Source organism: Sceloporus undulatus, chromosome 10 (assembly GCF_019175285.1).
Source record: "Sceloporus undulatus isolate JIND9_A2432 ecotype Alabama chromosome 10, SceUnd_v1.1, whole genome shotgun sequence".
Lineage (NCBI taxonomy): Eukaryota > Metazoa > Chordata > Lepidosauria > Squamata > Phrynosomatidae > Sceloporus > Sceloporus undulatus.
Window position 1 is genome coordinate 13,337,320 of NC_056531.1, and position 27,732 is coordinate 13,365,051.

General features: G+C 45.0%; 1 protein-coding gene across 1 annotated transcript; it reads right to left on the reverse strand.

Annotated features, from left to right (window-relative positions):
* Window positions 1-9,689: 9,689 nt before the first annotated feature.
* MYL2 (myosin light chain 2) lies at window positions 9,690-18,079 on the reverse strand. The gene is made up of 7 exons (XM_042441916.1): window positions 17,996-18,079; window positions 15,736-15,825; window positions 13,528-13,603; window positions 12,459-12,563; window positions 11,577-11,652; window positions 10,760-10,808; window positions 9,690-10,014 (listed from the first exon to the last, which is right to left on the reverse strand). The coding sequence occupies exons 1-7, from the start codon at window positions 17,996-17,998 to the stop codon at window positions 9,916-9,918; spliced, it is 498 nt and encodes a 165-aa protein (XP_042297850.1). The 5' UTR covers window positions 17,999-18,079; the 3' UTR covers window positions 9,690-9,915.
* Between the last annotated feature and the right edge of the window lie 9,653 nt (window positions 18,080-27,732).

Consider the following 27,732-nt stretch of genomic DNA (forward strand, 5'->3'; position numbering starts at 1 on the left):
ATAGTTTTATTTAGGGTTACCATAGTTTTATTTAGGGTTACCATAGTTTTATTTAGGGTTACCATAGTTTTATTTAGGATTAAGCTGTAATAATTTCTACTAGAAATACACCTAACCTTCCTTGCATTTAAATAACCATTTTAATTGATTATTAAGCTGTATTTAATAATGCCAGCAATTGGCCTGGATCGGCTTTTTAGCTCTGAAAAAGAGGACATGTCGAGGAAAAGGAGGACTTATGGAAACCCTATTTTATAAATAGTTAAATGTTGTTCTAAGCCACAATTTTAGGCTTATCCGGATAGGGCAAATGTGTCAGGAGGTTGTCATATTCTCCAGCGTTACACTACTTTTACACTTTGAATTCAGTTTGCAGCAACTAAAGAAAGCTGAAGACAAAAGGGAAAGGTGGGAGGAAGAGAAAGAGAAACCGAAAAAAAGGGAAGGTGGGAGGAAGAGAAAGAGAAACCGAAAAAAAGGGAAGGTGGGAGGAAGAGAAAGAGAAACCGGGATGTTTTAAGAGTAGCTGGGAAAAAGTGGGATGGCAGAGGAGCAGTTGGGACTGTCCCTGCTAAATCTTGCCATGAAAACCCGGGGCTGTCCTAAATTGGAACTGCTTTGATGGCAAGCAAAAACAACTGTATCCTGTAGCCCATGCTTGCTGAGTGCCATTTTCTGCTGTGTTTAAGAAAGAGGAGAGGAAAGAGGGTACCTCTGAGCATGTAAGGAATGCCTTGTCCCTAGCATGGAGCAATTGCACAGTGTTGGGCAAACTCCAGAATGGGGTGGTGAGTACAGCCGAACCCAATTATTGGTTGAAAAAGAAATGAAAATCAGGCCTTCTGCTCCCTGGATGACCTTGTGAGAATCATACCAGTCCCGGAGGCATGTTTTTGAAAGAAAGCCTTGGTCTGTAAGAGAGCGGAGGCCAAGTGCAAAGGACTCTGGGAAGGAGAGGAAGCTAGCGGCTATATGCTGTGTAAAGATCAACCACCGTGTGTGTGTGTGTGTGTGTGTGTGAGAGAGAGAGAGAGAGAGAGAGAGAGAGAGAGATGCAATTCCAGCCAGCCAGCATACATGGCAAACAGGCCAAAATGTTCTGAACAATCTGTTCTCCATCTTCTAGGGAAGGAATTGGGCAGACAGGGATGGAGAAACAGGCCAGCTTCCCCACTTGGAATAATCATAATTTTTAAAAGCTGAAAATCTGGTGGCAAAGGGGAAAAAAATGAGGGGGAGTGAAATTCAAGCAGCTCTCATAGGGAAGCCATGTGCCGTATGCTGAAAGGTTGCAGCAAAAGGCGAAATTGATTCCAAGAGCATCACTGGATGACTCTGAGTTCTAGGATGATGAGCCAAGCAGAGGAAAACATGTTTCTAGCCACTTCCTTCCTGCTGTGCAATATGGTATAAACCCAAGTTGAGGCTTCCTCCTGAGTCGCCTCTTGTTCTGCGCTGGAGCAGTGGCAGAGGCTGTCTCCCAGGTCAGAGGGATGGTGAATTTATCCCAGGTTTTAGTTCAGAGCCATAGCCCTCCAAGAGTTTCTGCCCCCTTGGCAAGGTCCTTTAAAGATAGCCAAAATCTGGACTGGAAACTCCAGCCCACTGACATGGGAGCCACCACAGAAGTCCTGCTGGGAAGCCGAGGGGAGAATGTTTCATTTGGTCAAAACTGCAGTGTGGACTCTGTTCTTTTATTTTCTGGCAAATTTCATTGACTGTTTTGTTCAATACTGATCCCCAACAGAGAATAGTCCAGCGCCAAACTGGGACATAATGTATAATAGGGTTGAGTTTACCAAACCAGACCAAACAACCGTGCAACCTCCTGGCTGGTGAATTCAGAAGGACAGGGCTGAGAAAGAAAGGTCTTTTCTTTTCTTTTCTTTTCTTTTTTTAAAGGAATGATCATTGATTTGAGTGTCTCATGAGGCATCTTAAAATGTATCCTACAATCAATGCGAAAAGATCTTTTGGTCAAACCTGCTTCTCAAGAACTCCTACTTATCTTAAGTGGCTAAGCACTTCTGACCCTTTAGCCCCAAGCTTGAAAAAGTTACTGGTTATGGTCCCAGACGTGCCATCTGGAAGGTTTTGGGAGTTATTGTCCAAAACTGTAACTTGGCCAAGACAATAGGACTAGAATATTTGCAACAGTAATAGGACTGGACAGGCTGCTTTTCTGAAAAGTCCCCTTGCCATAACTACTAGTCCTCAGTGAGGCGCACCCAAGGAAATTTGGAACAACCACGGTTTGAAAGTGCCCTACCGTTGTCTAGTATTTCATCCTTCCCAAATCTGGAATCCTTCAGGTGTCTTGGATTGCAGCTCCCATCATCCCTGACCACCATGGGGTAAAGAGACCCAGAAGAGCGTCTCACATTTTAAATGGGGGTGTATTGTAAAGTTCTGCCATGGAAAAAGTAGGAAAGGTCTCCTTGCTCCCTTCCCACAAGAAGCAAAAGGAGAGATGGGGGAGTTTTACACTAGAGAATGGTTAATCATAATGAATGGTAAAATAACTGAATTAGCCTATAATATGATGTTGTAATACTCTTCTCCTCTTTGCATTTTTTTAGAGTTGTCATGCTATGTTGCATCAGTGAATGGTACTGTCAGTCTTAAAAAGAAATTCCCAGAGGAGAAAATTTGCCCTTCGAAGTAAAGGACCACTTCAGCAAAGCATGGCCCAGTTTAAAGGAAATATCTGAAAAAGCTTTGTACAGATCCAAGAAATTCTTCCAAACAGCCTTGCAAAAGAATAGGACAATTATTATTGTGGACACAGAAGCAAGAACAACAGGCAAAACCCAATTGAACCCAAGGGATGGTCTTTGAGTACTGCTTCTTTAGACCAATCTGGAAAAGAAGACTTCAGCTGCATCCGCACTTCAGAAATAATCCAGGTTGGCCCCACTTTAACTGCCATGGCTCAATGCTATGGAATTCTGGGACCAGTAGTTCGTTGTGGCACATCCATCACTCTAGGTTACAAATCTGTAACTTCAGTATGGGATGCCAGCCTTTCTTCTGATTCTTTTTTTAAAAGAGAAGGATCTGGAGGGGAAGATGGGAAAGCAAAGCATCCTTGAGTTGAAAGAAGAGCCAGATCCAGCTGCTAGACAACTTTCTCCATCACATGAGCAGCCTGGGTTGCCACATATGTTTTTTGCAGCCTCTCACCTTCCTTCTCTCCTGACAATTCCATGTCTGTCTCCTTACGGAGGCGGTGAGCTTGAGAAAAACAGCTAGAAAATGTGTTAATAACAAAACAAAAAACCAAAAAACACAGTGAAAGCAGCAAAAACAGCAGCTGCTCCAGAGACCAGGAAGGAACAGATTCAAACTACAGGAAAAGAGATTCCACCTAAACATTTGGAAGGACTTCCTGACGGGAAGAGCTGTTGGTGGGGTCCCTTCCCACTCTGTGATTGTATGATTGGCTCCCAAACTCACATTCCCAACCATTGCCTCCCAGTTAGGGTTGCCTAGTCAAGACTATCCCAGGCCCCAAGAATCCAGGGCCAAAGTCTGAGATGTAGGGTTGACCTCTTGTGCTGTCCCAGGTTGTCACTAGTGATGCTGCAAGGTGGATGTTGGAAGGGGCAGCCCTTCTAATGGGATTCAAGGTGGACTACAGCTCCCAGAATCCTCAAGCCAGGGAGTCGTAGTCCCTAGCTTGGAGCTCACTTTGTTCCAGCTTGGTGCTGAGAGGGGTAGCCCGAAAAGGAATTTCTCCAAGCTTGACGCTGGGAATCATAGTCCAAAAAAGTACATTTCTCACACTGCTGGGAATTGTAGTCCAAAAAATTAATCTTCCTCAAGAGCTGGGAGAGCTAAGGGTTTGACTGGGATCTTTACTGTTCCTTTTGCAAGCAAGCTAGGCTTTGACTAAACAGCCATGCCTTAAAAAGCAAAATCAAACAAGGGATCCCATCCTAGGAGATCATCTTTGTTGAATTGCTGCCACCATGCAGTCAACAGTGAAACTGCAAGATGGCTAATCTTGCAGGGATACGTAGCTCTCCCTCACCTCATCCACACTGCAGAAATAATCCAGTTTGAGACCACTTTAACTGCCCTGGTTCAATGCTGTGGAATTCTGGGAATGGTAGTTGGCAGTCCCAGAATTTTATAGCATTGAGCCAGGACTATTAAAGTGGTCTCAAACTGGATTGTTTCCACAAAACGGATGCAGCCCCTTTCTCATCATTTAGGGAGGAATGAGCTGAGTTCAGGTCCCTTGGCTTAAATTCTGAAATTCTTGTATGTTTCCCTCCTTTGCTGAAGCCTAGAGTTGTTAGCACCAGTAAATAAGGCCTACGACTTCATCTGCACTACAGAATTTGTGCAGTTTGACACCGCTTTATCTGCCCTGGCTCCATGCGATGGCATTCTGAGGTGTGTAGTTTTGCGAGATCTCTAGCCAAAGAGTTCTTGGGTCACAACAAACTACAAACCCCAGGATTCCATAGAATGGAACCATGACAATTAAAGCAGTGTCAAGCTGCATTAATTGTGCAGTGTGGCAGCATAAGTAATCAGCAGTGAAAAACATGAAGACGTTCCCCCAATAAATTGGAACTTCAGCACCTGGACAGTGTGGGTAGATGGGGTACTTGGTAGTTTGGATACCTCTGAGTTTGACGCCAGGTAGGCTGGCTCCCCCAGAATCCCAACCTTGCTTTTCTGTGCTTCCAAACCTGAAACCACTAACAAACCAAAGAAAAACCACCTTACAGAGCCCTGGGAGCAGGGAAACAACCTTGAACAGTGTAGCTGGCAGAGGTACAGTTGCAGCCTTAGGACTGCTGAAGACTGCAGTTCCCAGTATTAAATGTAGCTCTTTTTGCAACATTTGGGTAACATGGGCTGCCCAAGGGAAAGGGAACTGAATCCTCAATTGTTGAGTGTTAGGAACTAACACTTGGTAGACACATACACACAATGGAATCAGGAGAATCTCCATCATGTACCCGTCACTCTTTAGTAATCTGTAATGTCACCACAGAGAGCCACCGGGGCCTAGTAGTTTGAGTGTTGGACCATGACTTCCAAGACCCAGGTTCAATTCCCAACTCTTCCATGAAACCCCCTGGGCAAGTCACACGATCTCAGCCTCAGGGGAAGACAATGACAAACTTCTTCTGAACAAAGTTTGCCAAGACAACCCCATGATAGGTTTGCCTTAGGGTCGCCATATGTTGGAAACAACTTGAAGGCCCACGACAACAATGTTGCCGCACAAGCGTATAAAATTCTGGAATTGAATGGGCTGTTCTGTTCTGGAGGGGAAGGGACCACTTTGGCCAAATCTTTCCTTACAGGTTTAAAATCTAATCCTCAAACCATGTATGCTCCAGGTGGTCATGGCAGGAACTGATATCTCAATTCTCCTCCCTACTTATATTCCCTTTTGTAGAGCCCCAGGGGCAGGTGCTTCCGGTTCCTTACACCACTGCAGAAAAGGATTTTGCTCCTTGGTGCAAGGCGGCATCCTTGGTGGTATGCCCGCTGGTCTTTCTGCCTTGGCCAAAGCTGGGTGGCAAAGGGTTGCATCATCAGGTCTATCCAAGGCCCTGAGATCTGAACCTGAGACCCACTGTGGTGTCATGAGGTAGGGCCTTGGCCATACTAAATGTCACAAGAAGGCTACTCCAAGGGGCAGCTTCTGACAGTGGGGTTATTCAGATGATAAAAATAGTCCAGGTAGAATCTGGGTTGAATCTTGGTTGTTCACATGCATTTTGAATGCATCTGATTCAGTTTTGCCGTGTGTGTGTGTGTGTGTGTGTGTGTGTGTGTGTGTCTTATCCAGGATAATCGATTTCAGCTATTTTTCTGAGTTTCCCTAAAATATTTGTATCGTCAGCTGTGCGAATAACTGAAGTAGATAGACCCAGGATAAAATGGTACAAAATTCTGCATGCCTTGAAATGCTTTGAATGCATTTGCATCATCGACTCCATCTTTATTTGAGTGCTGACATGTGTGAACAACAGTGATGCTCAGAGATATGTTTCCATAGGGTGAACAACAAAACTGGAATGCATGGGTGAAATTATTCCCATGGTCAGATTAAAAAAAGATGTCTGCAGGCTACATTAAGTATCAACCCCAGTTACACAGAGCATGACCTTTCCGTCAAAAGCACCAAAGGAGGACTATACACATTTATACACACACGTTTCAAGGCGGCACTTTTGCCTTGCCCTGAGATTCCTTCTCTGCAACCTGAGGACCAGAGACTCAGGGCCAGGGCTGGAGAACTGGGAGCCCTACAGTGGCCAGGTTTCATCCTGGGATGGCATCCCTTAAATCATCAGCTTAAAAACCCTGGCAAGTCATCTTGGTAATGAATTTGAAATTACGGGAGCTTGGAAGCCATTTCAATGAGAGGAGCCAGGTGGGAGAGGGAACTCCAAGTCCCATGAATCCCCACAGGCACTGATGGGAGACCTGCTCCCAAGGGTGATGGGAGCTGCAGTACGATACATCTGCAGGGCAGCAGGTTTGTGATGTCTCTTCTAATGCCACATCTGGTTCCCCTCCCAACACACAGACCAATGGAGGATGAGGCTGTCCTCTTTCAGAATCAGTTGCAGTGGGATTTTTATTGGATGTATCTAAAATGTACCTCTTGACCCAAAAATCCTCTCTGACAAACATGCTGTCGGACTGCTGAGTGAGCAAACCAGGCAGGGAAGGGTTGGATCTTTCCCAGTGAATGATGCCTGAATGCAGAGAACCACCTTGACCTTGACGTGCCTGAAACAGATATTGATTTATTTTAAAAATTGCATGCCTCTTGGATCCTCGGGACATCTCCTAGGCTGGGCTTGGCAAATGCCATTAGCCAGGGAAGGTGAACATACCCTCCAGCATTTCACAAGCGAAAACAGGGATATCTGTGGCACTGCAACATCAGAATATGGACAAGAAGGCCAACTGTATTAAGAAGATCAGACAAGCTAGGAGAGGCTGCAGCAGTTGGCTTTCCCCTGAGCCTACAGGGAAAGGCAATAGACTGTCTTTTCTTCCCCCCGCTGCACAGAAATATTATTTTCTATGCAAAACAATGATGTTTCTTGTGCAGAAAGTTCTGTTTTGAGTGCAAAAAAGTGTGAAGTTTGCACAGAATAACTCCCAAACTGAAAGATTCTCATCAGTCAAGGATTCTCCTCAGAGTCTCCCAACATTTGAGGGGGATATTTGTTTAAAAAATCAATATTTTCAAATGTTCTTGGCTTCCCCAACCCACAAGCCCCTGTGGACTGCCTAATCCATACCAAACTGAGCCTCTTGTACCAGTCCTTCTAAGCGGGGATAATGGTCAAATGTATATCTCTTTTGCTTTCTACATATTCTTGCAAAGCAAAGAGTTTTTTTTCTGTCTCGTTTCCTCAGTTGCATAACTCCGCTCATGGAGGCTTATGCTAGGTAACTCCAAAGCAGGACCATGGCCAAATTATTTTTGCATGCAGTTCTTCCTAATGCATGCATTAAAACAGATATATATTGGAGCACAGGCTCACAATATCTGAACAGCATGAGGAAAGTCCCAGGGGTTCATCACATGTCCTATTCCTACTCTTGTGAACATTGTGGCTCTTCAAGACATCCAGGACAGTTGGATCAGAATTCTCTTGGCGTCTTACTTTGTTAATGAGGTTGGATGGTTGGACGCACAGAGTTCAGTGTTGCTGTTGGCCATGGATATGTGTAGTGTTGCTGTTCATCACAAGAGTGGTGTAACAACAAATGTGCAACTCTACATGGGGAGATTCATGCTATGCAGCACCCATGTGGGATCTTATCCTCAGTCAGACAGACACATACCCCTCTATCCATCCATTTCACTATCCATCAAATCAGAGATAGTAACATACTATAGCAAGACATTTCAACTATGGTGTGATATAGTATATTTGTCTATATGATAATATACTGTATGATCATCAGCATTGGTATTTTGACATTATACTACATGATAGTCAGCTTTTGTGTTTTGCTGTTTGCTATCACACTATATGATAGCATAGTATTTCACTATTTGAATATACGTAATGCTATATTCAGCTTTAGTATTTCACTATATATGATAGTGTATATGGTATTCAGCTTTAGCGTTTGACTATTTGACATTGCATGGTACGATATTCAGCTTTAGTCTTGAGTTATATGCTATTATACTCTATGCTTCTTAGCTCTAGTATTTGGCTATTTGCAGTTGTGCTGTTTGTTATTTGGCAGTACTGTATTGCATTTGGCAATATCACATCCTTTTCCATAGTATGAAGAGGAAGCCTTTATGTTTTAAGGGATTAGCTGCATCCTTCTGGGATTCCAAACAGACTGGTCTGAAGTGCTGTGGAACACTTTAAACATTATCTATGTGCATGTGTATGTATGTAGATATGAGCATATTTTGCATTTCATGTGATCCACTTCTCTTGGTGTATATGATGACCGGAGCCACCAGAGGGCAGCACTGTCCACTAATTTCTTTTTATATGCATTGTGCAAATTAGCAGTTTGGATAGTATTGGTGGGATCCCCCCTTTTTTGGAGCTACATCCCAAGAAATTGGGGGCTAAGACTGGATGGCATATCACTCAGATCTCTAATCCTGGTAGGTTTGCTTTTTTAAAAAAAGGAAACCAATGAAACACAAAGGGTTGGGAGACAGTTGGGTAGCCAGATCTGAATGATGGTGGGCGGCTGGCCTGAATGCCTATAGTCCTTTTGGAAACTATTACTCCTCCGCTCTTGCCCTTTCCAGTGGAAGGAAAGCTCCCATGGACACAAGGGGGAGCTTTCCACCTGTATTAAAAAGAGTATGTGCGCAGAATGATGAATGTTGTACTCAAACAGTTCTAGAGGGCCCCAGACTGTGGAAGACTGGTCTCCCCCACCTTCCGATTCTCCAAGGACCCCATCAACAGAGGCCATGGTGGCTCAAAGTTGAGGCATTGGGAAAGGGCATTGCCAGGTGGTCAGATTTGAGGCCTTCCTTCCCTGAGCTCTGCTTGCAGAAGCTGCATCGATATTACAGAATGAATGCAGTTTGACACCACTTTAACTTCCAAGGTTACATATGATGGAATTCTGGGATTTGTAGTTTTGTGAGCTAGAAGAAGAAACCAAATTACCTTGACTAGTCTTACAACAGCCCTGTAAGGTGGACCTGCAATATTACTGAGCATTGCCTGTTCCCTCATGAATCAAGGCTGCATCTACACTGCAGAATGCCTTTGACACTGCTTTAACTGCCAAGGTTCCATGTGACGGCATTCTGGGATTTGTACTTTTGTGAGCTTTTTAGCCTTCTCTGTCAGAGAGCTCTGGTGCCACCACAAACTACAGATCCCAGCATTCCATAGCATGGAGCCATGACAATGAAAGCTGTGTCAAACTGAATTAATTCTGCTCTGCTCTGGTGCCAGAACAAACTGCCATTCCCAGAATTCCATAACCTTGAGCTGGGGCTGCTAAAGTAGTGTCAAACTGGGTTATTTTGCACTGTGGATGCAGCCTAAGCAATGGTGGCAGGAGTGGGATACACATTTGGCCATGGCTCACCATGGGTTCCATTTGTTTCCTTCTTCCCAACATTTTCCACAGTCAGCTCTCACTCACAAAAAGGAGGCTATTTGGATTTCCTGAATAATTCAATACAGACACATGTATTTATGGACATGTATACATATTCATCTATATTTCTCCAGATATGGCTGAATTCTTACTACAGAGAGGATGGATGAGAGGCATGGGACCCACTGGGAGTCTGACAATGGTCAGGGTCCACATCAGCCTCCCGGCTAGCTTGGGTGAAAACCACCAGAAAAGGGTGTCAAGAAAAGTGCCCTATTGAGGGTCATCTTGGCAGCTGCAGCACAGATCACACGTCCAGCTTTAATCCTTTTCTTCTCCGTGTGTGATAATGTGGACGAGATTTTTATAATCCAGGTTGCCGGTCACATCTGGCGGGAAAGCTGCAAACATTTGGTCGACCTGTCGGAAGGAAAAGAGATAAGGACAGCTCCTTTCAGTTGCTAGAACTGCACATATTTCCTTGCTGTGGTTAATAGACATGGATCACAATAGGTATGGGAGCCCATCTCTGCTTCCTCAGAATTACGTCCCACAGAGTTTGGTGCAACTTAGCACCTAGTTCAATGTGCATAAGAACATTTTTAACTTGTGGGACTGACAATTAAAAACATGCTTGTCTAAATGGCACCATTATCTTCATCTTCATCACCCCCCATAATATTTTAGTTTTGGGTTGTAATAGTAATGGAGAATGAAGGTAGAAAATAAAAACTATAGCTTCTCTTTTCTCTTTTCCAGGGAATGACCCTGGACCAGAGGGTTTGGGCCTGAAATGTCAGTGCCTCGGGTGCATCTGACCCAGCAATCTTACCCTGAGGCCATTTGTGGGCCCCTAATTTTGATTGTGAGAGCCAATGGAATATAGTGGTTTGAGCGTTGGACTATGGTTCCAGAGACCAGCGTTCAGATCCTTGCTTGGCCATGGAAGCCCACTGAGTGACCTGGAGTAAGTCACACTCTCTCATCCTAAGAAGAAAGCAAAAGCAAACCCTTTCGGAACAAATCTTGCCACGAAAACCCTGTTATAGGGTCGCCTTAGGGTTGCCGTGAGTAGAACTGACTTGAAGACAGAACAAGAACAAATTTTGATTTCAAAATATCCCCCCCCCCCATCCTCTAGGGAAGGTCCTTTGCATCCTCTTACCTCCTCCTTTGAAAACCTCTCTCCTTGTGTCATGAGCATCTCTTTAATGCTGCAAAAGAAAGGATGGGATAAATGAGGCTCAAAAGGAAAGAGAAAGCACGTTCTGAGCAGCATTAGCCTTGCCTCCTTCAGCACTAAAAGCTTCAAGAGTAGTGGAAACCATTGGCTAGTGGCAATTTGTACCCATTCCCTCAGTTATACTTCCAAGGCTGAAGCGAGCCCTTCACTTCTAGTCCATGAGAACCCAACTCCTCAGTGAGTAGCTGTAAAGTTAGGACAGGCTCTATCTTGAGGTATGGAAGTGGTATTATATTGACTTTGGAGAGAGATCTCACTATCAAAAACTAGTCAGTTATTTAATATGTGATTATTTACAAGTATATAGGTTCTGGCTTTGGGGATTTTCTTTTGCAGACCTCCACATATCCTGATCCATATCTGTGGATGGGCCTTGTGATGAACATGGCTCCCCATGTTGCTGAGGCCAGACCAAGTTGAAGGAGACAGAGTTGCCCCTATTCCTTATCTACTTCTGCCTATACCTCCTTTCCCTCTGTTTATCCCCCAGGGCCAGTGTGCCAACTGTAAGCGCCTGCAGGCAGGAATCAGTCCTCCTTTAATTCATACAGCTCTATTTACATTGACGGTATTTCAAAAATGACAGATTGTCACGACATTGGTTGTCTGCTCTCTCTGCATGATATATCGACACACTGACGGAAGATTTATATTCTGTGTGTTCAGATGTTGACTTTTGAAGACAGTGAAACTGGCAGGACCCAGCTGGGATTTATTTCAGCCTCCAGAGAACACTTACTAGTTTGCCTTTAAGCCTTTGCCCTCTGGATCAAACACTTTGAATGCATTCAGGATAGTCTCCTCTGGATCAGCACCTGAAAGGCAGAGAAAACCCTGGAGAGGTCAATGCATTCTCTAGAAGCTGCCCTGTTCTTCTCATAAGGTGGCATGGAGTGTGATATGGGTGCAGCTACCTAGGAAAAGTTTGGGAAGTTATGCAACAGGAAACCCAGTCTTTTATACTTTCATGGCATGGCAAGGGCACTGCCTTTGCCAGGGCATTCATAGTGGCCCAGATCTTAGCAAGGCATGACACTAGCATGAAATCCCTTGCACAAAAGGTCATACTGAGTTAGCATCCATGCAATCCATGCTGTAGCCATTCATTCCAGAAGCATACATGCACACAGGCCCCTCAGTTTTGCTTGCCATAGTCCTTCCCCCCTCCCCTTCCCCTTCCTTTCTCCTTTGTTTGAACTTGCCTGAAGTCTCCATGGCTGAGCAGGGATTCAAACCCTGGTCTCCCAGAGTGCTAGTTCAATGCTCAAACCACACTCTGCTGTCTTTCTAAGGGGTTTCTTGGCCAGATTTCTTCAGAGGGGGCTTGCCTTTGCCTCCCACTAATGCTGAGAGAGAGTGACTTGCTCAGAGTCTATGGCTGAGCAGTGCTTTGAACCCTGATTCCCTGGAATCCTAGTTAAACTCAAACTTCTACTACACACTGACTCCTTTTCTAGGCCTGACATGATCCAAATCTAAACCAATGCAGATGTTCAGCAGAAGTGCTAATTCGTGACATTCCCCCAAAGCAAGGTTGAATTCTCTGTCTGCCCAAACTCTCCTCACAGAAGAGGTGTATCATCTGTGGTGCATAGAAAGTTGCATCCCTTTTCCTTCTCACCTTTCAGTTTCTCTCCAAACATGGTCAGGAACACAGTGAAGTTGATTGGTCCAGGTGCTTCTTTGATCATGTCATCCAGTTCTTCGTTCTTCACATTCAGGCGTCCTAGGGAAGAAGGAAAAGACCACAAGCTTTCATGAAGAATCTAAGTCCCAATAGATGCCCATCTGTTGGGGATGCTTTGATTGAGAGTTCCTGCATGGAAGGGGGTTGGACTGGATGGCCCTTGTGGTCTCTTCCAACTCTACGATTCTATGATTCTATAATAGAAAAGCCTATGGGGTGTTATGGTATAGTGGTCTGAGCATTGGGCTAAGACTCCAGGAGACAAGGGTTCAAATCCCTTCTTGGCCATGGAAACTCATTGCGTGACCTCAGGCAAGTCACTCTCATAGCCTCTGAGGAAAGCCATGGTGAACCCCCTCTGAACAAATCCTGCCATGAAAACCCTGTGATAGGGTCACCTTAGGGTTTCCATAAGTCAGAAATGACTCAAAGGCACACAACAACAAAATTAAAAGCCTACCACTAGCCCAATGGCAACCCATATTTAGTGGTCCACCAAAGAGCTGGAGAACTTCCTGTTCTGGTGCCTGGAACTAGAGAAACAGTGTGTGTGGGGGGGTGTCACTGGCCACTGGATAGGCATTGTGCGGGTTGAAACTAGTACTCAAAAAAGTTACTTTGGGGACGACAACTCCTTGATTCCCCCTGGCATCATGGCCAGCAACAGTAATGGTTGTCGGAGTCTGGGAGTTGTAGTCCAGCAAGTGCTATCCAAGCTCTGGCCAAGACAAGCTCAAACCACCAACTTCCAACTACTGACCTTTCCAGGCCTTTGCATTGTAAATAATGCATCAGATCTCAGAAGTTCTGATTTTTTGGGAGAATTTTCTGTACATTCTGACCTTAATTCTGTCCTATTAAGGAATTTGGAGATGGAATGGAAAGCATAATCACATTTGTGGTAGGATTGCGGCAGCACATTTGTTTCTTATTTTCTGAAACATTTATTCCATTTACTAATTTTTAGAGATTTCTTGAGGATGGATGGTGTTTCTTGGCTCACCTAATGCAGCAAATGTATCTCTGAGGTCTGCTTTGTCAATGAAGCCATCACGGTTCTGGTCCATGATGGTGAAGGCCTAAAATGGGAGAAAGATAGGATACAGCCAGTATTCTGAGTACAGTGTGATCTCTTGCAAGACACTGGGTTTTATTCACTATCAATTTTGGCTTTTGCAAAATAAAATAAAATAAATAAAGTTTCTAGTCCCTATGGATGAAACACTTGGTGAATGTTCAGAAAAGAAGGGATAGATAGGATAAGATTCACTCCTATGTAGATCAGTCTTAGCTGTGGAACACACTTCACCTTTGTTATTGTTAACTGCAGTCAAGTTGGCTTTGATTTATGATGATCCTGTAGATGAGAGACCAGCAAGATACTTTGCTATTAACAGTCCTGCTCAGGTCTTGCAAACTCAGGGCTTCCTTGATGAGTCTATCCACACTCCCCTAGTGTCCTTTTAATCTACCTTTTCTAGAATTTTGAACTTGGAAAGTCCTTCAGGGTCATTTAATGAGACCCTTTGGAGATACAGGGATACTTGTGGTATCCACTGGGGTTTGGTTCTAGGGCCAATGGCATAGTAAAATGGTGTCCCTTATATAAAATAGCAAAATCGAGGTTTGCTTTTTGGATTTTGGATTTAAAAAAAAATTGGTATATTTTCAAGCTATGGATGGTTGAATTTGTGGATACGGAAGGCCAACCGTACTCCTAAATGCACCCGATCGATTGCCATTCAGCCTCTGCTGAAGAGCACTTTAGTACAAGATGTCTAGATTTTTTTCCTTTGACTTTCAAGTGGATGATGAAGCCATTGAAATAATTAGAGTTTCTATTGCTTGGCTGAGTCTCAAATCAGAATGGAAACAAGTCAAGAAATTGGGGGAAAAGGCTACTTGGAAGGGTAGTTGTGAAGGAGCTAGATGTATGGGCAGATATATCATTGAATCGCAAAGTCAGGATTGTCCATGTACTTCCCATTTCTATGTTTGGTTGTGAAAAAGAGAGAAGGCTGACAGGAAGGAAAATCAACTCATTTGAAATGTGGCGCTGGAGAAGAGTTCTACGCATACCATGGACTGTTAAAAGACAAATAAAAGGGTCTGAGAGCAAAGCAAGCCTGACCTCTCCCTAGAAGCCAAGATGACTAACAGAGACTGTTGTACTTTGGACATATCATGAGAAGACATGACTTAACAGAAAAGATAATACTACTTGGTTATTGTAGAATCCAGTAAGAAAAGAGGAAGACGGAATTACGGATGGATAGATTCATTCAAGGAAGCCATGGCTGCCCTGAATTTGCAAGACCTGCACAGGGCTGTGATGAGCAGGATCTCTTGGAGGTGTCTCATTCATAGGGTCATCATAAGTCAAAGCCAACTTGATGGTGATTAAAAAACAAGGTTTTTCCTTGATTTGCACATTTTTTATCAATTGGTGGGGATTATATTTCAGGAGGGTATCTGTGCTCAGCACAGTAGTGTTTTTTGGAGTCCAAGTTGCATGCTTAAACTGGTAAGAGTCCACTGCTCCAGCATTTAAGCTCAGGCGCTGTGAATAGGTTCCACGGCTAAGACCCGGCTTCAGATTAAGCTTCAGTAAAGTCCCCTTTTAATTGGATTCCAGAGCCCTTAATCTTCTAGAATATTGAGTTGCCCAAGCCTTGGCATACGTTGACATTAAAACAAAAAGAATTTTGTCTGTGCATGAAGCTACTTCCAAGGACAGTTCTATGTAGCATGTCTGCCCTACAAATGAACTGAGGCTAAAATAAGTCTCACTCCTAGGGAGTTTAGGGTGGAGGTGAGATTTGAACACAGGACATCCCCCCCACCCTCACCCCAGTTCACAGCCCAAGCTGCTGGACTATGGTATATTCTAAGAAGAATTTGCAAATTGTTTGATTGCAACCCATCTGCCCCAACAGGAAGCCTACCTTCAATTTCTCAGACAGAGCCAGGAAGGTAAAGTGTTAACAAGCAACTGTGTTATGTGTCATGCAAACTTCACAGGGTAACACTGGTTATTTTTTATAACTGAAATTGCATGACCGTTAGTGTCCTTTTAGAATGAGCAATACCTACTTATTACTTCCCAAAATAGATGGATAGATAGATAGATAGATAGATAGATAGATAGATAGATAGCATTCAGTTTTTTTAAAAAAAATCCAAGCTTTGGTGTCCAGCTCCATAAACGTACCTCTTTGAACTCCTGGATCTGTGCCTGTTCAAACATAGAGAAGACATTGGAGTTGGCACCTTCAGCCCTCTTCTTAGCTTTCTTGGGTGCCTGGGGACAGAATCCAGCCATGACATTGTTATTCCTGGGTACGTGAACCTTTGCTTACAAACCTCCCTTCTGCTGAGTTCGATGGGGAGTCTGGGGACCAGAACCTTCCAAATTGGAAGCCCTTGCTCTGCTATTAAACTTTTTGGTTCTGGCTGTTGCAAAGACTGCTTTGCCAGGGGGCTTTAGGGGGCAGGGAAAAGAGTATGGATGCACCAGGCATTGACTATGGCAGTCCCCTGTTGACCAAAGCAAGGTCACTTTGACAAGGAGTGTTGCCTTTGAGAGCCACAAAACCACAAGCCATTGTGCAACCATTCTTATTTGAGTGAGGAGAATAAGGATAGCCAAAAAAACAGAAGGGTTAGACCAGGTGGAAGTTGGCAGAGGTGGCTGGTAGCATCTTTTGAAAGGAGGGTAAACATATCTGGGGAGATAGGTTTGAGCTCCTTGGCTGGCTCCTTTACAGTTAAACCCAGAAGAGGTTCACCATTCCCCTGACCTGGAAGTCACCAGCTGCCAGTGGAGAACCCATAAAATTCTGTCCATAATCAACTGTCTATGCAAAAGAGAAGGACAGGAAGGGAAGGGTAGGGAAGGGAAGGGAAGGGAAGGGAAGGGAAGGGAAGGGAGATGAAGACCTACCACCACTACCACTGAAAACAGTTGCCAAGCTTTATGGGATGCACTTAATATTATCAGGTTGCACAGTGATGTCCAAAGGACATGAGGCCAGGTCTCTGCCCCAAAGGGGTTACAACCTCACACAGGGAAATCAAGAGCTAAAGGAGACAGATAGGAAAGACAATGGTGCATTTCTTCTAGTTGCATTAGACATAATGAGGCTGAGGAAGAGGGCAAAGGGGTGAGTTCCCAAGGGACCATAGAAAGATTTGGGAAGAAAGATTTGAGGAATAGGGTGGCATTATGTAGGAGGCCATTCCAGGGGGAAAGGCCAGCAAAGCAGAACAGTCAGAGTCCACTAATGAAAGAATTTGGGACCAGTGAATCATCTGGTCCTTTCCTAACTCAAACGGCCATTTGGTACCTGAACATCAAAACAGCTGTTTTGGTGAGAATTAAGTTTATGTGGAAGTACTTTACATTGTAGTAAAACAAGGTTCTTCTCCATTGTCAGGGGGAGACACCAGCCAAGATCCTACATTGGGGTTGCATTGTGTCAGTCTCCCCATGTGGCGCTAGGCACTGCTTGTGCAATGCAACCTTTTTGTCAAATGGCAACCATGTGCACAACTGAATGTGCAACTGAATGCCAACCTGACTGGGTGGGCCCACATCATGTCTCTGCACATTGGCAGGCACCATAGCACCATGTGCATAATGGCACTTCTGCAGTCAGCTGAATGCAGACATTCTGTGATGGACAAAAACATGCCACTGCTTCCATAAGGGACTCAAGGTCCCAACCCAAATCTCTGAAAGAGGTCTTTCTTTCCCCTTGACAGTAAAATACTAGCCTCAAAGCACAAACATGGCCTGGCATCCTCTTCGTGACTTACACAAGCATTGTTTTGGACATTGCAGAGGTTCTTCCTCTCCCTGCATTGTCCAAAGTCCTCCCCATGACTCACCGTTTTGCTGCAATATGCCTTTAAACAGCCATCCAGTTGCTGATGGGAAACTGGGTGATAGAAGAAATATCTGGCTACATCCCCATAGCCAGACACAGAATGATTATATCATCTTCTGAAACCTCAGGAAGATCCTGATGGACCTCAGCAGAAGATGTCCTTGGTAGGTATCTGGCTATGAGTCCATAGTCTGATGCTTCTTTGATGCTCTCCTGTTCTTCACCAGCCACAGAATGGCAGTGGAGGGGGGATGGGGTATGCCAGCACAATGATGACAGGAGAGTCACAGCAGAGTCCCACATGTGCAACTCATATGCTGTGCTCAGTCACTTAAGAGCTTGGTCCTGGTATCCCTTGTTTCAAATGGACGCCCATCAGTTTGCATACTTGATCCCTCTATAAATGAGACTAGCTCACCTCTCAGTTCCTTGGGAACACACAGTCTGAGGGAAGTCAGTTCCCCACTTAGTTGCAGCTACTACAGGTCTCTGGTTAACAGAGGATGTATGACTGCCCCAGATGTGACCCGCTTCCCCCTTGCCTCCTTTTGATCCAACCTTCCTTCAATTCCTTTTACTCACCATCTGGAAGACCAGGGTGCGCAACTCGTAATGTTGTTTGAAGAGAGAGAGAGCTTTCAGTGGGTGTCCCTCCGACTTGGGCCACCAAGACAATAAATACAGCCCATCCCAGATTAAAAATAAACCCATGTCCACTTTTGGCTGTGAAAGGTGAGTGACTCCCCCCTCCCACTCCAACCTCCCTTCTTAAATGACAGCGCTCATTGTCATGCGGTGACATGTGAGACAACAGAAGCTTCCAAGGTTGGGGACATAGAAGCCACAATTCACACACACACCCCACAGCCTTTCCATTTAAGAAGTTAATGCACAGTTTTGCTGGATGGCTGGATAATAGCACCTGTGTGTGTCAGTTTGGCTTCAGTATGTGCATCTAGGAGCTCTGGTGCTGCAACAACTACATTTCCCAGAACCCCATAGCATTGAGCCATGCCAGTTAAAGGGGTGTTAAACCGGATTATTTCTGCAGTGTGGATGCAACCCTAGCTGTGATAGTCTGGAATATCAGTATGCAAAGGGATCTTGTAGCACCTTTGAGACTAACTGAGCAAAAGACATTGCAGCAGTAGACTTAAGGGGAAAAAGATTTAGGGAAAAGATTTGCTTGTTCAGTGTCAGTATGCCACTGAATCAGAGCTGTTGCTGGCTTGGTTTGATGAACATCAGCATTAGCATCAGTGATTTATAATCTTCTGCATACCCATGTTTGGAAAAGCCAAATATATGCTGACCCAGGGTCTTTTGAGAAGGCTGTCTACCATTCTTATCTGCCAGACAAACAAATGGATCCTAGAAGAGATCAACCCTGAACTCTCCCTGGATGATGAAATGGAGGCTGTCATACTTTGGCCACATGACTCACCAGAAAAGACAATAATGCTAGGAAAGGTGGAGGGTAGCAGAAAGAGGGGAAGACAACATCCTAGATGGATAGACGCAGTCAAAGAGGTCATGGGCATGCATTTGCAGGACCTGAGCAGAGCAGTGGAAGATAGTGAGCTATCTACAGAGTTGCCATGAATTGGGGTCGAGTCGAAGGCAGTTAACAAAAACAATATCAACCATTCCTAATTTTCTACTGGACATTTTTCATTAAAAATGTATCTTGTACTGGAGTCCGGTGACAAATTGATAGATACATTTTCAAGGCTTGGAAAAGTTGCTTGGAAAAGGTGTTGTTGTTGTGTGACTTTAAGTTGTTTCTGCTTTATAGTGATCCCAAGGCAATCCAATCACGACATTTTCTGCGGCTGAGAGTGTGTGACTTGCCCAAGGTCGCCTGGTAGGTTTCACCATGTGCTCCAGAGTCCTACTCCAATACCCAAACCACTACACCATGCTGGTTCTCGCTGTTTTGGACTTCAACTCCCCAAACCACCTTGCCAGCATGGGTTGGGGAGTTATTACCCAGAAGGTCATTTTTCCAAGTTCTGCACCAAAAAACTTTTGAAGGCAATAATAACAGAGGATTTTTAAAGCTCATTTAGCAATTAAAAAAATACTCTTGCGAACTGATTTGACACCTCAGCTCTTGATGTCCTTACATCTGTTGTTCTAAAGAAGAAAGAGAGATGATAGATCTCGAGTAAGACTTGAACCGCCATGGTCCAGAGCAGTGCATCTCATCTGAGAAGATGCCAAGGAGAAGCAATGGAGGATGCAGGGACTCGTGGGCATGCTGGTGAGCAGCCTTGTGGGCCAGTCTTTCAGGCAGAACTGTGGGGCAGATGGATATTTTTTTTCCAGCTGACCCAGGCAAGCAACCTCTCTCTGCTTTGTCTTTATATTTTTAGCTTGCTCACACTGTCCCTGAGCATCTCCTCCCCCAGGGGCCTGGCGTGCAGAAATACTTAGATAGGAGGGAGGAGGCGGAAGGGGACACCCGTGGAACACACAATACCGTCCCAGTCTTCGCCCTTGGTTGCAGCTGTCTTAGCCCCCTATGATGGAAACAAGTGAAGGTACAAACAGCTGCTGCTTTGGAGTGAGGTTCTTCCCCCATCCTTGGTTCTTTCCCCCCTCTGAACATGAGAGCCCCATTTCGTCCATCAGTCACCAAGACTGGACAATTTATATCAAGGCCCCTCCTTCGTCCCCATTGTCAGCTTCTGGATGTACAGCACATGGTGTGCCGTTGTCTTCAGTGCTTAGCCTGGTGAAGGCATGTCTCATGAAGGACGATCTGATGCACACTGGCAGCTGTGGGGGCTTGTTCCAAAGTAGCCCGTAATTAGGCATGCAGACAATGGCACTTGTTTGTTCCAAAGGGCACAGGGAGAAGGTGGTGGGGTGAAAGACGTTTCCTTCTGAGTCAGATGCAGGGGCATTGCCATCTTGAGCCTCAGGATGGCCTTGAAGCAAGGCTGCTCTGTATCTCCTGAGGGTGTTTGGATGGTCTTCAGGGTCCACCCACGACCTGGGATACAAAAGCAGGAAGGCACCTTTGGAACAAAGGCTGCATCCATTCTGCAGGAATAAGCTGGGTTGACATGATTTTAACTGCCATGGCTCAATGCTATGGAATTCTGAGCTTTGGAGTTTGGTGAGATATTTAGCCTTCTCTGTTTGAGAGCTTTGGTGCCACAACAAACTACACATCCCAGGATTCCATAGAATGGAGCCACGACAGTTCAAACAGTATCAAACAGCATTAATTCTGCAAAGTGGCAGCAGCCTTGGCAACTCACCACCATTTAGATTAGTCAATAGTGGGCTAAATGGATTCCGGTAAAGTTCAGGTATGATATCTCCTGCTCTTTTTCTTCCATGGGCTACACTAGCCTAACTCAACCTGGCACTCTACAAATTTATTGGACTACAATTCCTATCATTCCCCCAGCAAGCTGGGAAAGGCCGCCCTAGTGACGGTTGACAATTGAGTAGCTGCTCGGCTCTAAATATCAGAAGGCTTCCCTTTCTCTTTTTATTTACTTCTTGCCAGTTACAACTGTAAACCCTCTCCCCCCACTTTTGTTCATTTATTCTTGGGGAGAAAAGGCATTTAAGAAACAAAAATGTCAAAACTTGTTTCTTTTACACCGTAAATTTCTGTAACAGCTCTGCGTGGGCAGAAGGCTTAGCAAGTTTTTCCCCCTTCTGCATTATTTCCCAGGCTGTTTTATCGGCAGTAGATCGGCTTTACGTGTCTCTCTTCCACATGCATTCACAAAATAAAAGAGTAGTCAAGACATTTTTTTTCTTGATGTGCTGCAAAAGGAGGGTTTGATCGGCCTTCCTTTCAAATACAGTGTTCAGTATCCTGACAGTAGCTTCTCATTCGTATCTCCATTGGTCTGGATGCCTCCAAAGCTGGATGCTAATTCGCCGGGGCTTTAGAGGCCTAGTGAGCTATTCTAGATATTCTAGGGCTCAAGCTCAGTTTAAGCTTAAATTGGAATGGAAGGCAGGTTGCTACAGGTGAAACATGCCTTCTTTGCCCTCTGCTAAAGACAGAAAGCAGGGGAGCCTCTTCCGGATTAACTTTTATCAGGCAACTGTTCTCCTTCGATTGTGGAATTTCACAAGGGGGTCCAGACAATGCCAGATTTATACATTGGCTGCATGTGCACTGCAGAAATAATGCACTTTGAGAGCGCTGTAACTGCCGTGGCACCATGCTGTGGAATCCTGAGACGTGTAGTTTGCTGTGGCACCAGAGCTCTCTGACAGAAGGAGGCTCAATATCACACAAAATTACAAATCCCAGAATTCCGTCACATGGAGCCATGGCAGATAAAGCAATGTCAAACTGCATTATTTTTGCTGTGCAGATGCATCTTACGTAATCTGTAGAGTAGGATTTCAGGATGAGAAGGGACCTCTGACCGAACAACATTTCAGGTTTTGTGTGGTTTTTTTTCAAAATGGAAAAAGAAAACAGACTCTGAAATGGGCATTGTCATTCAGTCAGGACAAACAGGTCTCTAACTGGAAAGGAGGTGGGGGGCCATTTGCCCCTGTGACCCCTACCCCTGCAGGCTGCCCCAGTGCTTCCATCATGACCAGAGGGGATGTCACATCTTTTCTGGTTTAATTTTCCACCTGGTCTTCGCATATTTTAAGGGTTGCTGGGGGGGGGGGGCAAAACCATGTGTTTTGCAGCAGTTTGGGGACATTTGGGGGCAGAAAATGCCCACAACTTTTTGTTTAAATTGTGGGGTGTTGGGGTCCCCTCTGTGGCCCCAAAACATGGTTGGATATAGTGCAGATAGCCTATGGGTCACACACACGTGGGCTACACAATTATTGTCCTGTTGTGTGCCTTCAAGTTCTTTCTGACTCATGGTATCCATAAGGGGTTTTATTGGTAAGATTTGTTCAGAAGGGCCTTTGCCTTCCTCTGAGGCTGAGAGCATGTGACTTGCCTAAGGTTGCCCAGTGGGTTTCATGGCTGAACTGGGAATAGAGCCCTGGTCTCCAGAGTCATAGTCCGACACTCAAACCATTATGCCAAGCTGGCTTACTTTATTTCTCTTTGTGCATATACAACTGAGCTGAGAGAACTGTAATTTCTACCCAAATATAAAGCTGTATTATTTCAATTTTCATTCTCCTTTCTGAAGTCGAAGGCTTTCATGGCCGGCATCCATAGTTTTTTGTGGGTTTTTCGGGCTATGTGGCCATGTTCTAGCAGAGTTTCTTCCTGATGTTTCGCCAGCATCTGTGGCTGGCATTCTCCGAAGATGCCATCCATAGATGCGGGTGAAACGTCAGGAAGAAATTCTGCTAGAACATGGCCACAGAGCCCGAAAAACCACAAAAAACTATTCTTCTTTCTGTTTGAATAATATGCTATAATATGGAGTATTTCTTTTTGGGCAATGCTTTCAGCCCATGTGCTTTAATCCAGTACAGGTGCCACAGCTAGGCATGAATCCTCTTGGATTGCAGAAATACAGTGTCTAACACACACAAACTCACCAAGGAACTAAATACAGAATGTCTCTGAGTTGGTAGGAGCCCTCTGTCTGGAAGCAGCCTGAAAAACAGACCAAAATACAGCCTCTCCTTCTTTGGGGAAATTCAGAGGGTGAGAATACACCAGAGATACTGTCACCTTCCCAGGAGGAGAAATAAGAGAGAGAGAGCATGGACAAAAGGGGGTGGGAGACTATGTCAGATATTCTGAGCGAGAGAGCCAAGGCATTTAAAAAGGGATTTAAATAGATGGAAGGCCAAGAATGGATGACAAAGAGGGCCAGGATAAGAATAAACTCCTCAATGGGTCTTTCATGCCAAACTCTGCAGTTGGCTCAGTAGTCCTACTTTCTTGAACTGGTGCCGCCACAAACTACCATTTCCAGAATTCTGTAGCGTTGAGCCAGAGCAGTTAAAGTGGTGTCAATCCAGATGATTTCTGCAGTACGGATGCAGCCTGAATCATACAAGTGGAATCAAGGAGACACAAAAAAGTGGGTGGTTTGAAATATGCTTCCTTTGCATAATTTTGGGAGGCTGTTGCATTGCATCATGGGTCTCCTAGCTTTGTTTTGGTGAATCTTGGCAAAGAGATGGCGAATTACTTAGCTTTCCACCTCTTTCTTGGATCATCAGGGTAAAAAGGAAAAAAATTAGCAAAGCATCAGGAGGAGAAGAGCAGCACCGAAGCCTTCACTTTTAATCAAGCATCGGTGACTGCGTCTCTCTTATTCTCTCCTCCAAAGTTTAGAGAAATTAATTGGCCCCGGGTGCAATTACCTTAATTTCCAGCATTAGGTAAAAATCTATAAATGTCAGCAAGTTACATGCAGCTGCTTAATGTGAGTTGTCATACAAGCCACCACCAGGTCTCCTCTGCCATCCTTTTGAACCGGTGCAGGTAGCCAAATGCCAAGATGACAGCATGACAGAGCAGGGCAATGAGGGCTGGAGAAACCATTTCATACAACCATTTCAGAAACCAATTCATATGATCAAAGGAGATCCAGGCTGCCTTGAAAGGAAGTCCCCACATCCTTGAGGAAGCTTGAACACTGTTAAGCTTTTAAAGCTATCTAGTTTCCTTTAAAAAAAATTTTGTACACACAATTTTAGCTGGACTGTGCATTAGAAGACAAGCAGGGAGATAGGGAGATAGGTAGATAGATAGATAGATAGATAGATAGATAGATAGATAGATAGATAGATAGATAGATAGAGTGGTGTAGGGGTTTGAGCATTGGATTAGGACTCTGGAGACCAGGGTTGAAATCTTGGCTTGGCCATGTAAACCCACTGAGTGACCTTGGGCAAATCACACTCTCTCAGCTTCAGAGGAAGGCAATGGCAAACCCACTCTGAAGAAACTTGCCAAGAAAACCCCATGATAGGTTTGCCTTGGGATAGCCATATGTCGGAAACAACTTGAAGGCACACAGCAACAATAGGTAGATAGATAGATAGATAGATAGATAGATAGATAGATAGATAATCTGTCACTCCTGTCCTGGCTGTGCTGGCTAGGGCTGCATCTGCACTGCAGAATTAATACAGTTTGACACCACCTTAACTGCCATGGCTCAATGCTATGGAATCCTGGGTTTTGTAGTTTGGTGATGAGTGGGCTTTACAGTTGTTATTACAGAACGTTTCCAGGATGGTTTATTGAGTTTCTTTTTTAAAAAGCTTTTGTATATTGTTTTATCTCTGTTTTCCTATTGGGAGGGAGGGGGGATAGAAATGAAAAAGAAAGAAAGATTCTTTGTATTGCATTTCTTCAGTGCTACATGATGAACCGCTGCGAGACATACTTTTAGGATACTACCGCCATATGATGGCATATGGAGAGCTGAGACAGAGGGTACATCCCCGCCAACCCTAAAAATACATTCTGGCTGGCATTGAGATCCAGATGGCGGGAGATAATTCCTGGGTAATTTGGACGACTCTGCATCTGCTCCATTGCTCATTTCATGGTTGTCAGACACAATCCAAAGCATCTTGAGTCTGGCGAGTGGGTGGGTGGGAGCAAGAATGCTTTCCAAGGAGCCAAGGAACAGGAGGAGGGCAGTAGGGGTACCCCTACCTCCCTGTGCCACAAGGGGCACCTGGTTTGTGATGGGGTGAGAGCCAGGAAACTGTCAGAGGAAGGCCACCAGGCCAGGACCACATCCCAGCACAGAAAGAAGCCCCACTGAGAAAAGCAGGAATCCATAAGGCCCCTGAAAAGTGGGCAGTCCATCCTGGGTCCCCTTTCTGGGCGATGAAATGGGGGCAGGAGCCACCCAGGGCCAGCCAGAGTGCTGCTGTAGCCTGCCTGCCTTCCCCCAGCTCCCTGGACCCTCCCAGCTCTCCATGGTCCATGAGTCTGCTTCTTTTCCATCCTATGCCAGGCCCATTTCCCCTGCTCCTCCAGCATCATGGTTGTTCTGGGCCTCCAGCAGTCACTCCCCATGAGCCTGGGATTGAGAAGGCACCTGCCTGGAGAAAGCTAGGAAGGCAGGGAGCTCACACTTTCCAAATGTCCCGGTTTGGCAGTGGTAGCTCCGGTTAATCCTCTTCTGTCCCACTTGCTCAGCTGCTTTTTAAATGTCCCAGTTTATCTTTCCTCCTCCTCTCACTTTCCCCTTTCCCCTCCAGCTTACTTCAGTTGCTAGAAACTGAGTTCCAAGTGCAAAAGGAGTTTGCATTCAGTTAGCTCATGGGTGGTGGGGAGAAAAGAGAAGGGGGCAAAATTTTGCTCTTCCCAGGAGACTTGGGCAAAAGCAAACTGCTGCAGTGTCTCCTAGCTTGTCTCTTCTTCCTCATCCATATCTTTTGCCATCTTGACCACACTCTGATATTGCTTGGCCTCATGCACTGGTTGTCACCTGTGAAATGTTGGAGGTTATGCCAGCGTGGTGTAGTGGTTTGAGTATTGGCCTATAACTCTGGAGACCAGGGTTGAAATACCTGCTCAAGCATAGCCCCCCCCCCCCCCACACACACACCTTGGGCAAGTCACAGCCTCAGAGGATGGCAATGGCAAACCTCGTTCTGAAGACATATGCCAAGAAAACCCTAGGTTCACCTTAGGGTTGCCATAACTAGAAAAAAAAATGACTTGGAGACGCACAACAACAACAACGATGCCGTCAGTAAATGTGCCCATGACGGTGGTGGATTGGTGAGGAAGCCTGCCCTCCAGGATCTCAAAATGGGCCAGATCAGGTAGGGAGATGTTTTTTTTAGATAGCTTGGATCCAAGCCCTTACTCATTACAGTGTTTTAAAGTCATTCACTGCCAGTTCTTGCTGTGGTAGTGTATTTTTCCCCTTAAAAAGTCTATTTCCATGGCTTATTTAGTTGCTATTTTTCCAGTAACAGCTCGTGCACCTGCTGAGCTGTCCAAGGTGCTGAACCTCTTTTGGGGCTATGGCTCATTGTTTGGGTCACTTATTTAAAGTTTGGTGACATCTTGGGTCACGCCTTTAAAGTTTGGGCAAAAATATCTGCCATGGGATCCACCAGCCACTATTGGATTATTCACGTCAACAAAGTAACTTTATTCCCACCTCAGTTTAAAGACCTCCAAACAAGGTCTTTGAAGACTGCCATAGAAGCTAGTGAGATTCAAGGGCCTTTAGACAATAAACGCTGGGTTAAATATTTGGGAATATTTCCTCTTGCCCCAGTGCTGGCTTTGAGTTGGGTTGGATCTCCTGCACTAGAGCTTTCTTTAAAGTACTGGGAAATCCAGACCGCCTTGCATTCCCTGTGTGTTGTGTTTCATGTGGGTAAATTAACATGCAATCAGGCAAGCTAATTAACCTTGCTGGTTTGCTGGCGTGTGACTTCGTAGCTGAATTCCCACTCCTTTGCAGAACGGAGAGGATGAATCGTACCTTTTCCCCCTCTTCCCCCCCCCCTTTTTTTTTTTTTTTTTTTTTTTGCAAAAGAGAATAATGTTATCAGCTCTTGCCAGAAAGAACAAACCTTCCCTTCCATGCCTCGCTCAGGCAGAACACACCAAATTGAAAACAAGAGAGAGAGAAGGGGAAGAAGAATGTGGGTTAATCAAATCTTTTCTTCCCTCCTATTTTTCTCAAATGTGAGAGGGCCTGGCCTATTAATTAGAAAGCCTTTTTTCATGTAAAACATGGCGTCCTTTGCAGATAAGGCAAGGCGATACTTGATGCGCCCGCCGTTACACCCATTTGGTTACACGCCTCTCCTGCAGTGCGGGTGGCCTGCCTTGCTTTGAAATGTCATGGATGTCTTGGCATTCACATACGTGTTTCAGGATTTGACAGTGGCATCCAAGGCTGCTTTGGAGGGAGGGGGCTTATGGAGAGAAATCTTCCCCATTAAAACAATGTGAACCAGAATAACAAGGAAGCCCAGAATTCTCTGCCTCCAAAGAGCTTACATTTAAAATGCCAGTGGTTAGGGAAACAATGGCTAGGAGGGATAGCTCACGAGCTGCTGTGAATTAGATCTTGGGAAAATAATCTTCTCAGATTACAAGTCCCAGAATCCCCCTGCCATGCTGGTGAGGGGATTCAGGGAGTTATAGTCCCAAAAATTACCCCTCAGAAGTTTTTGTTTGCTGCTGTTGTGTGCCTTCAAATCATTTCCAACTTATGGCAACCCTAAGGCAAACCTATCATGGGGGTTTCTGGGGCTGAGAGTGTGTGACTCACCCAAGGTCATCCACTGAATTTCCACAGCTGAGCAGGGAATGAAACATTGAGTCCAATATCCCCCTCCCATTCTCCATGCCCCCAAATATCTCTCCTTCAGGTCACCATTTGTGCCAGGAAAATGCTGCTGAAAAAGTA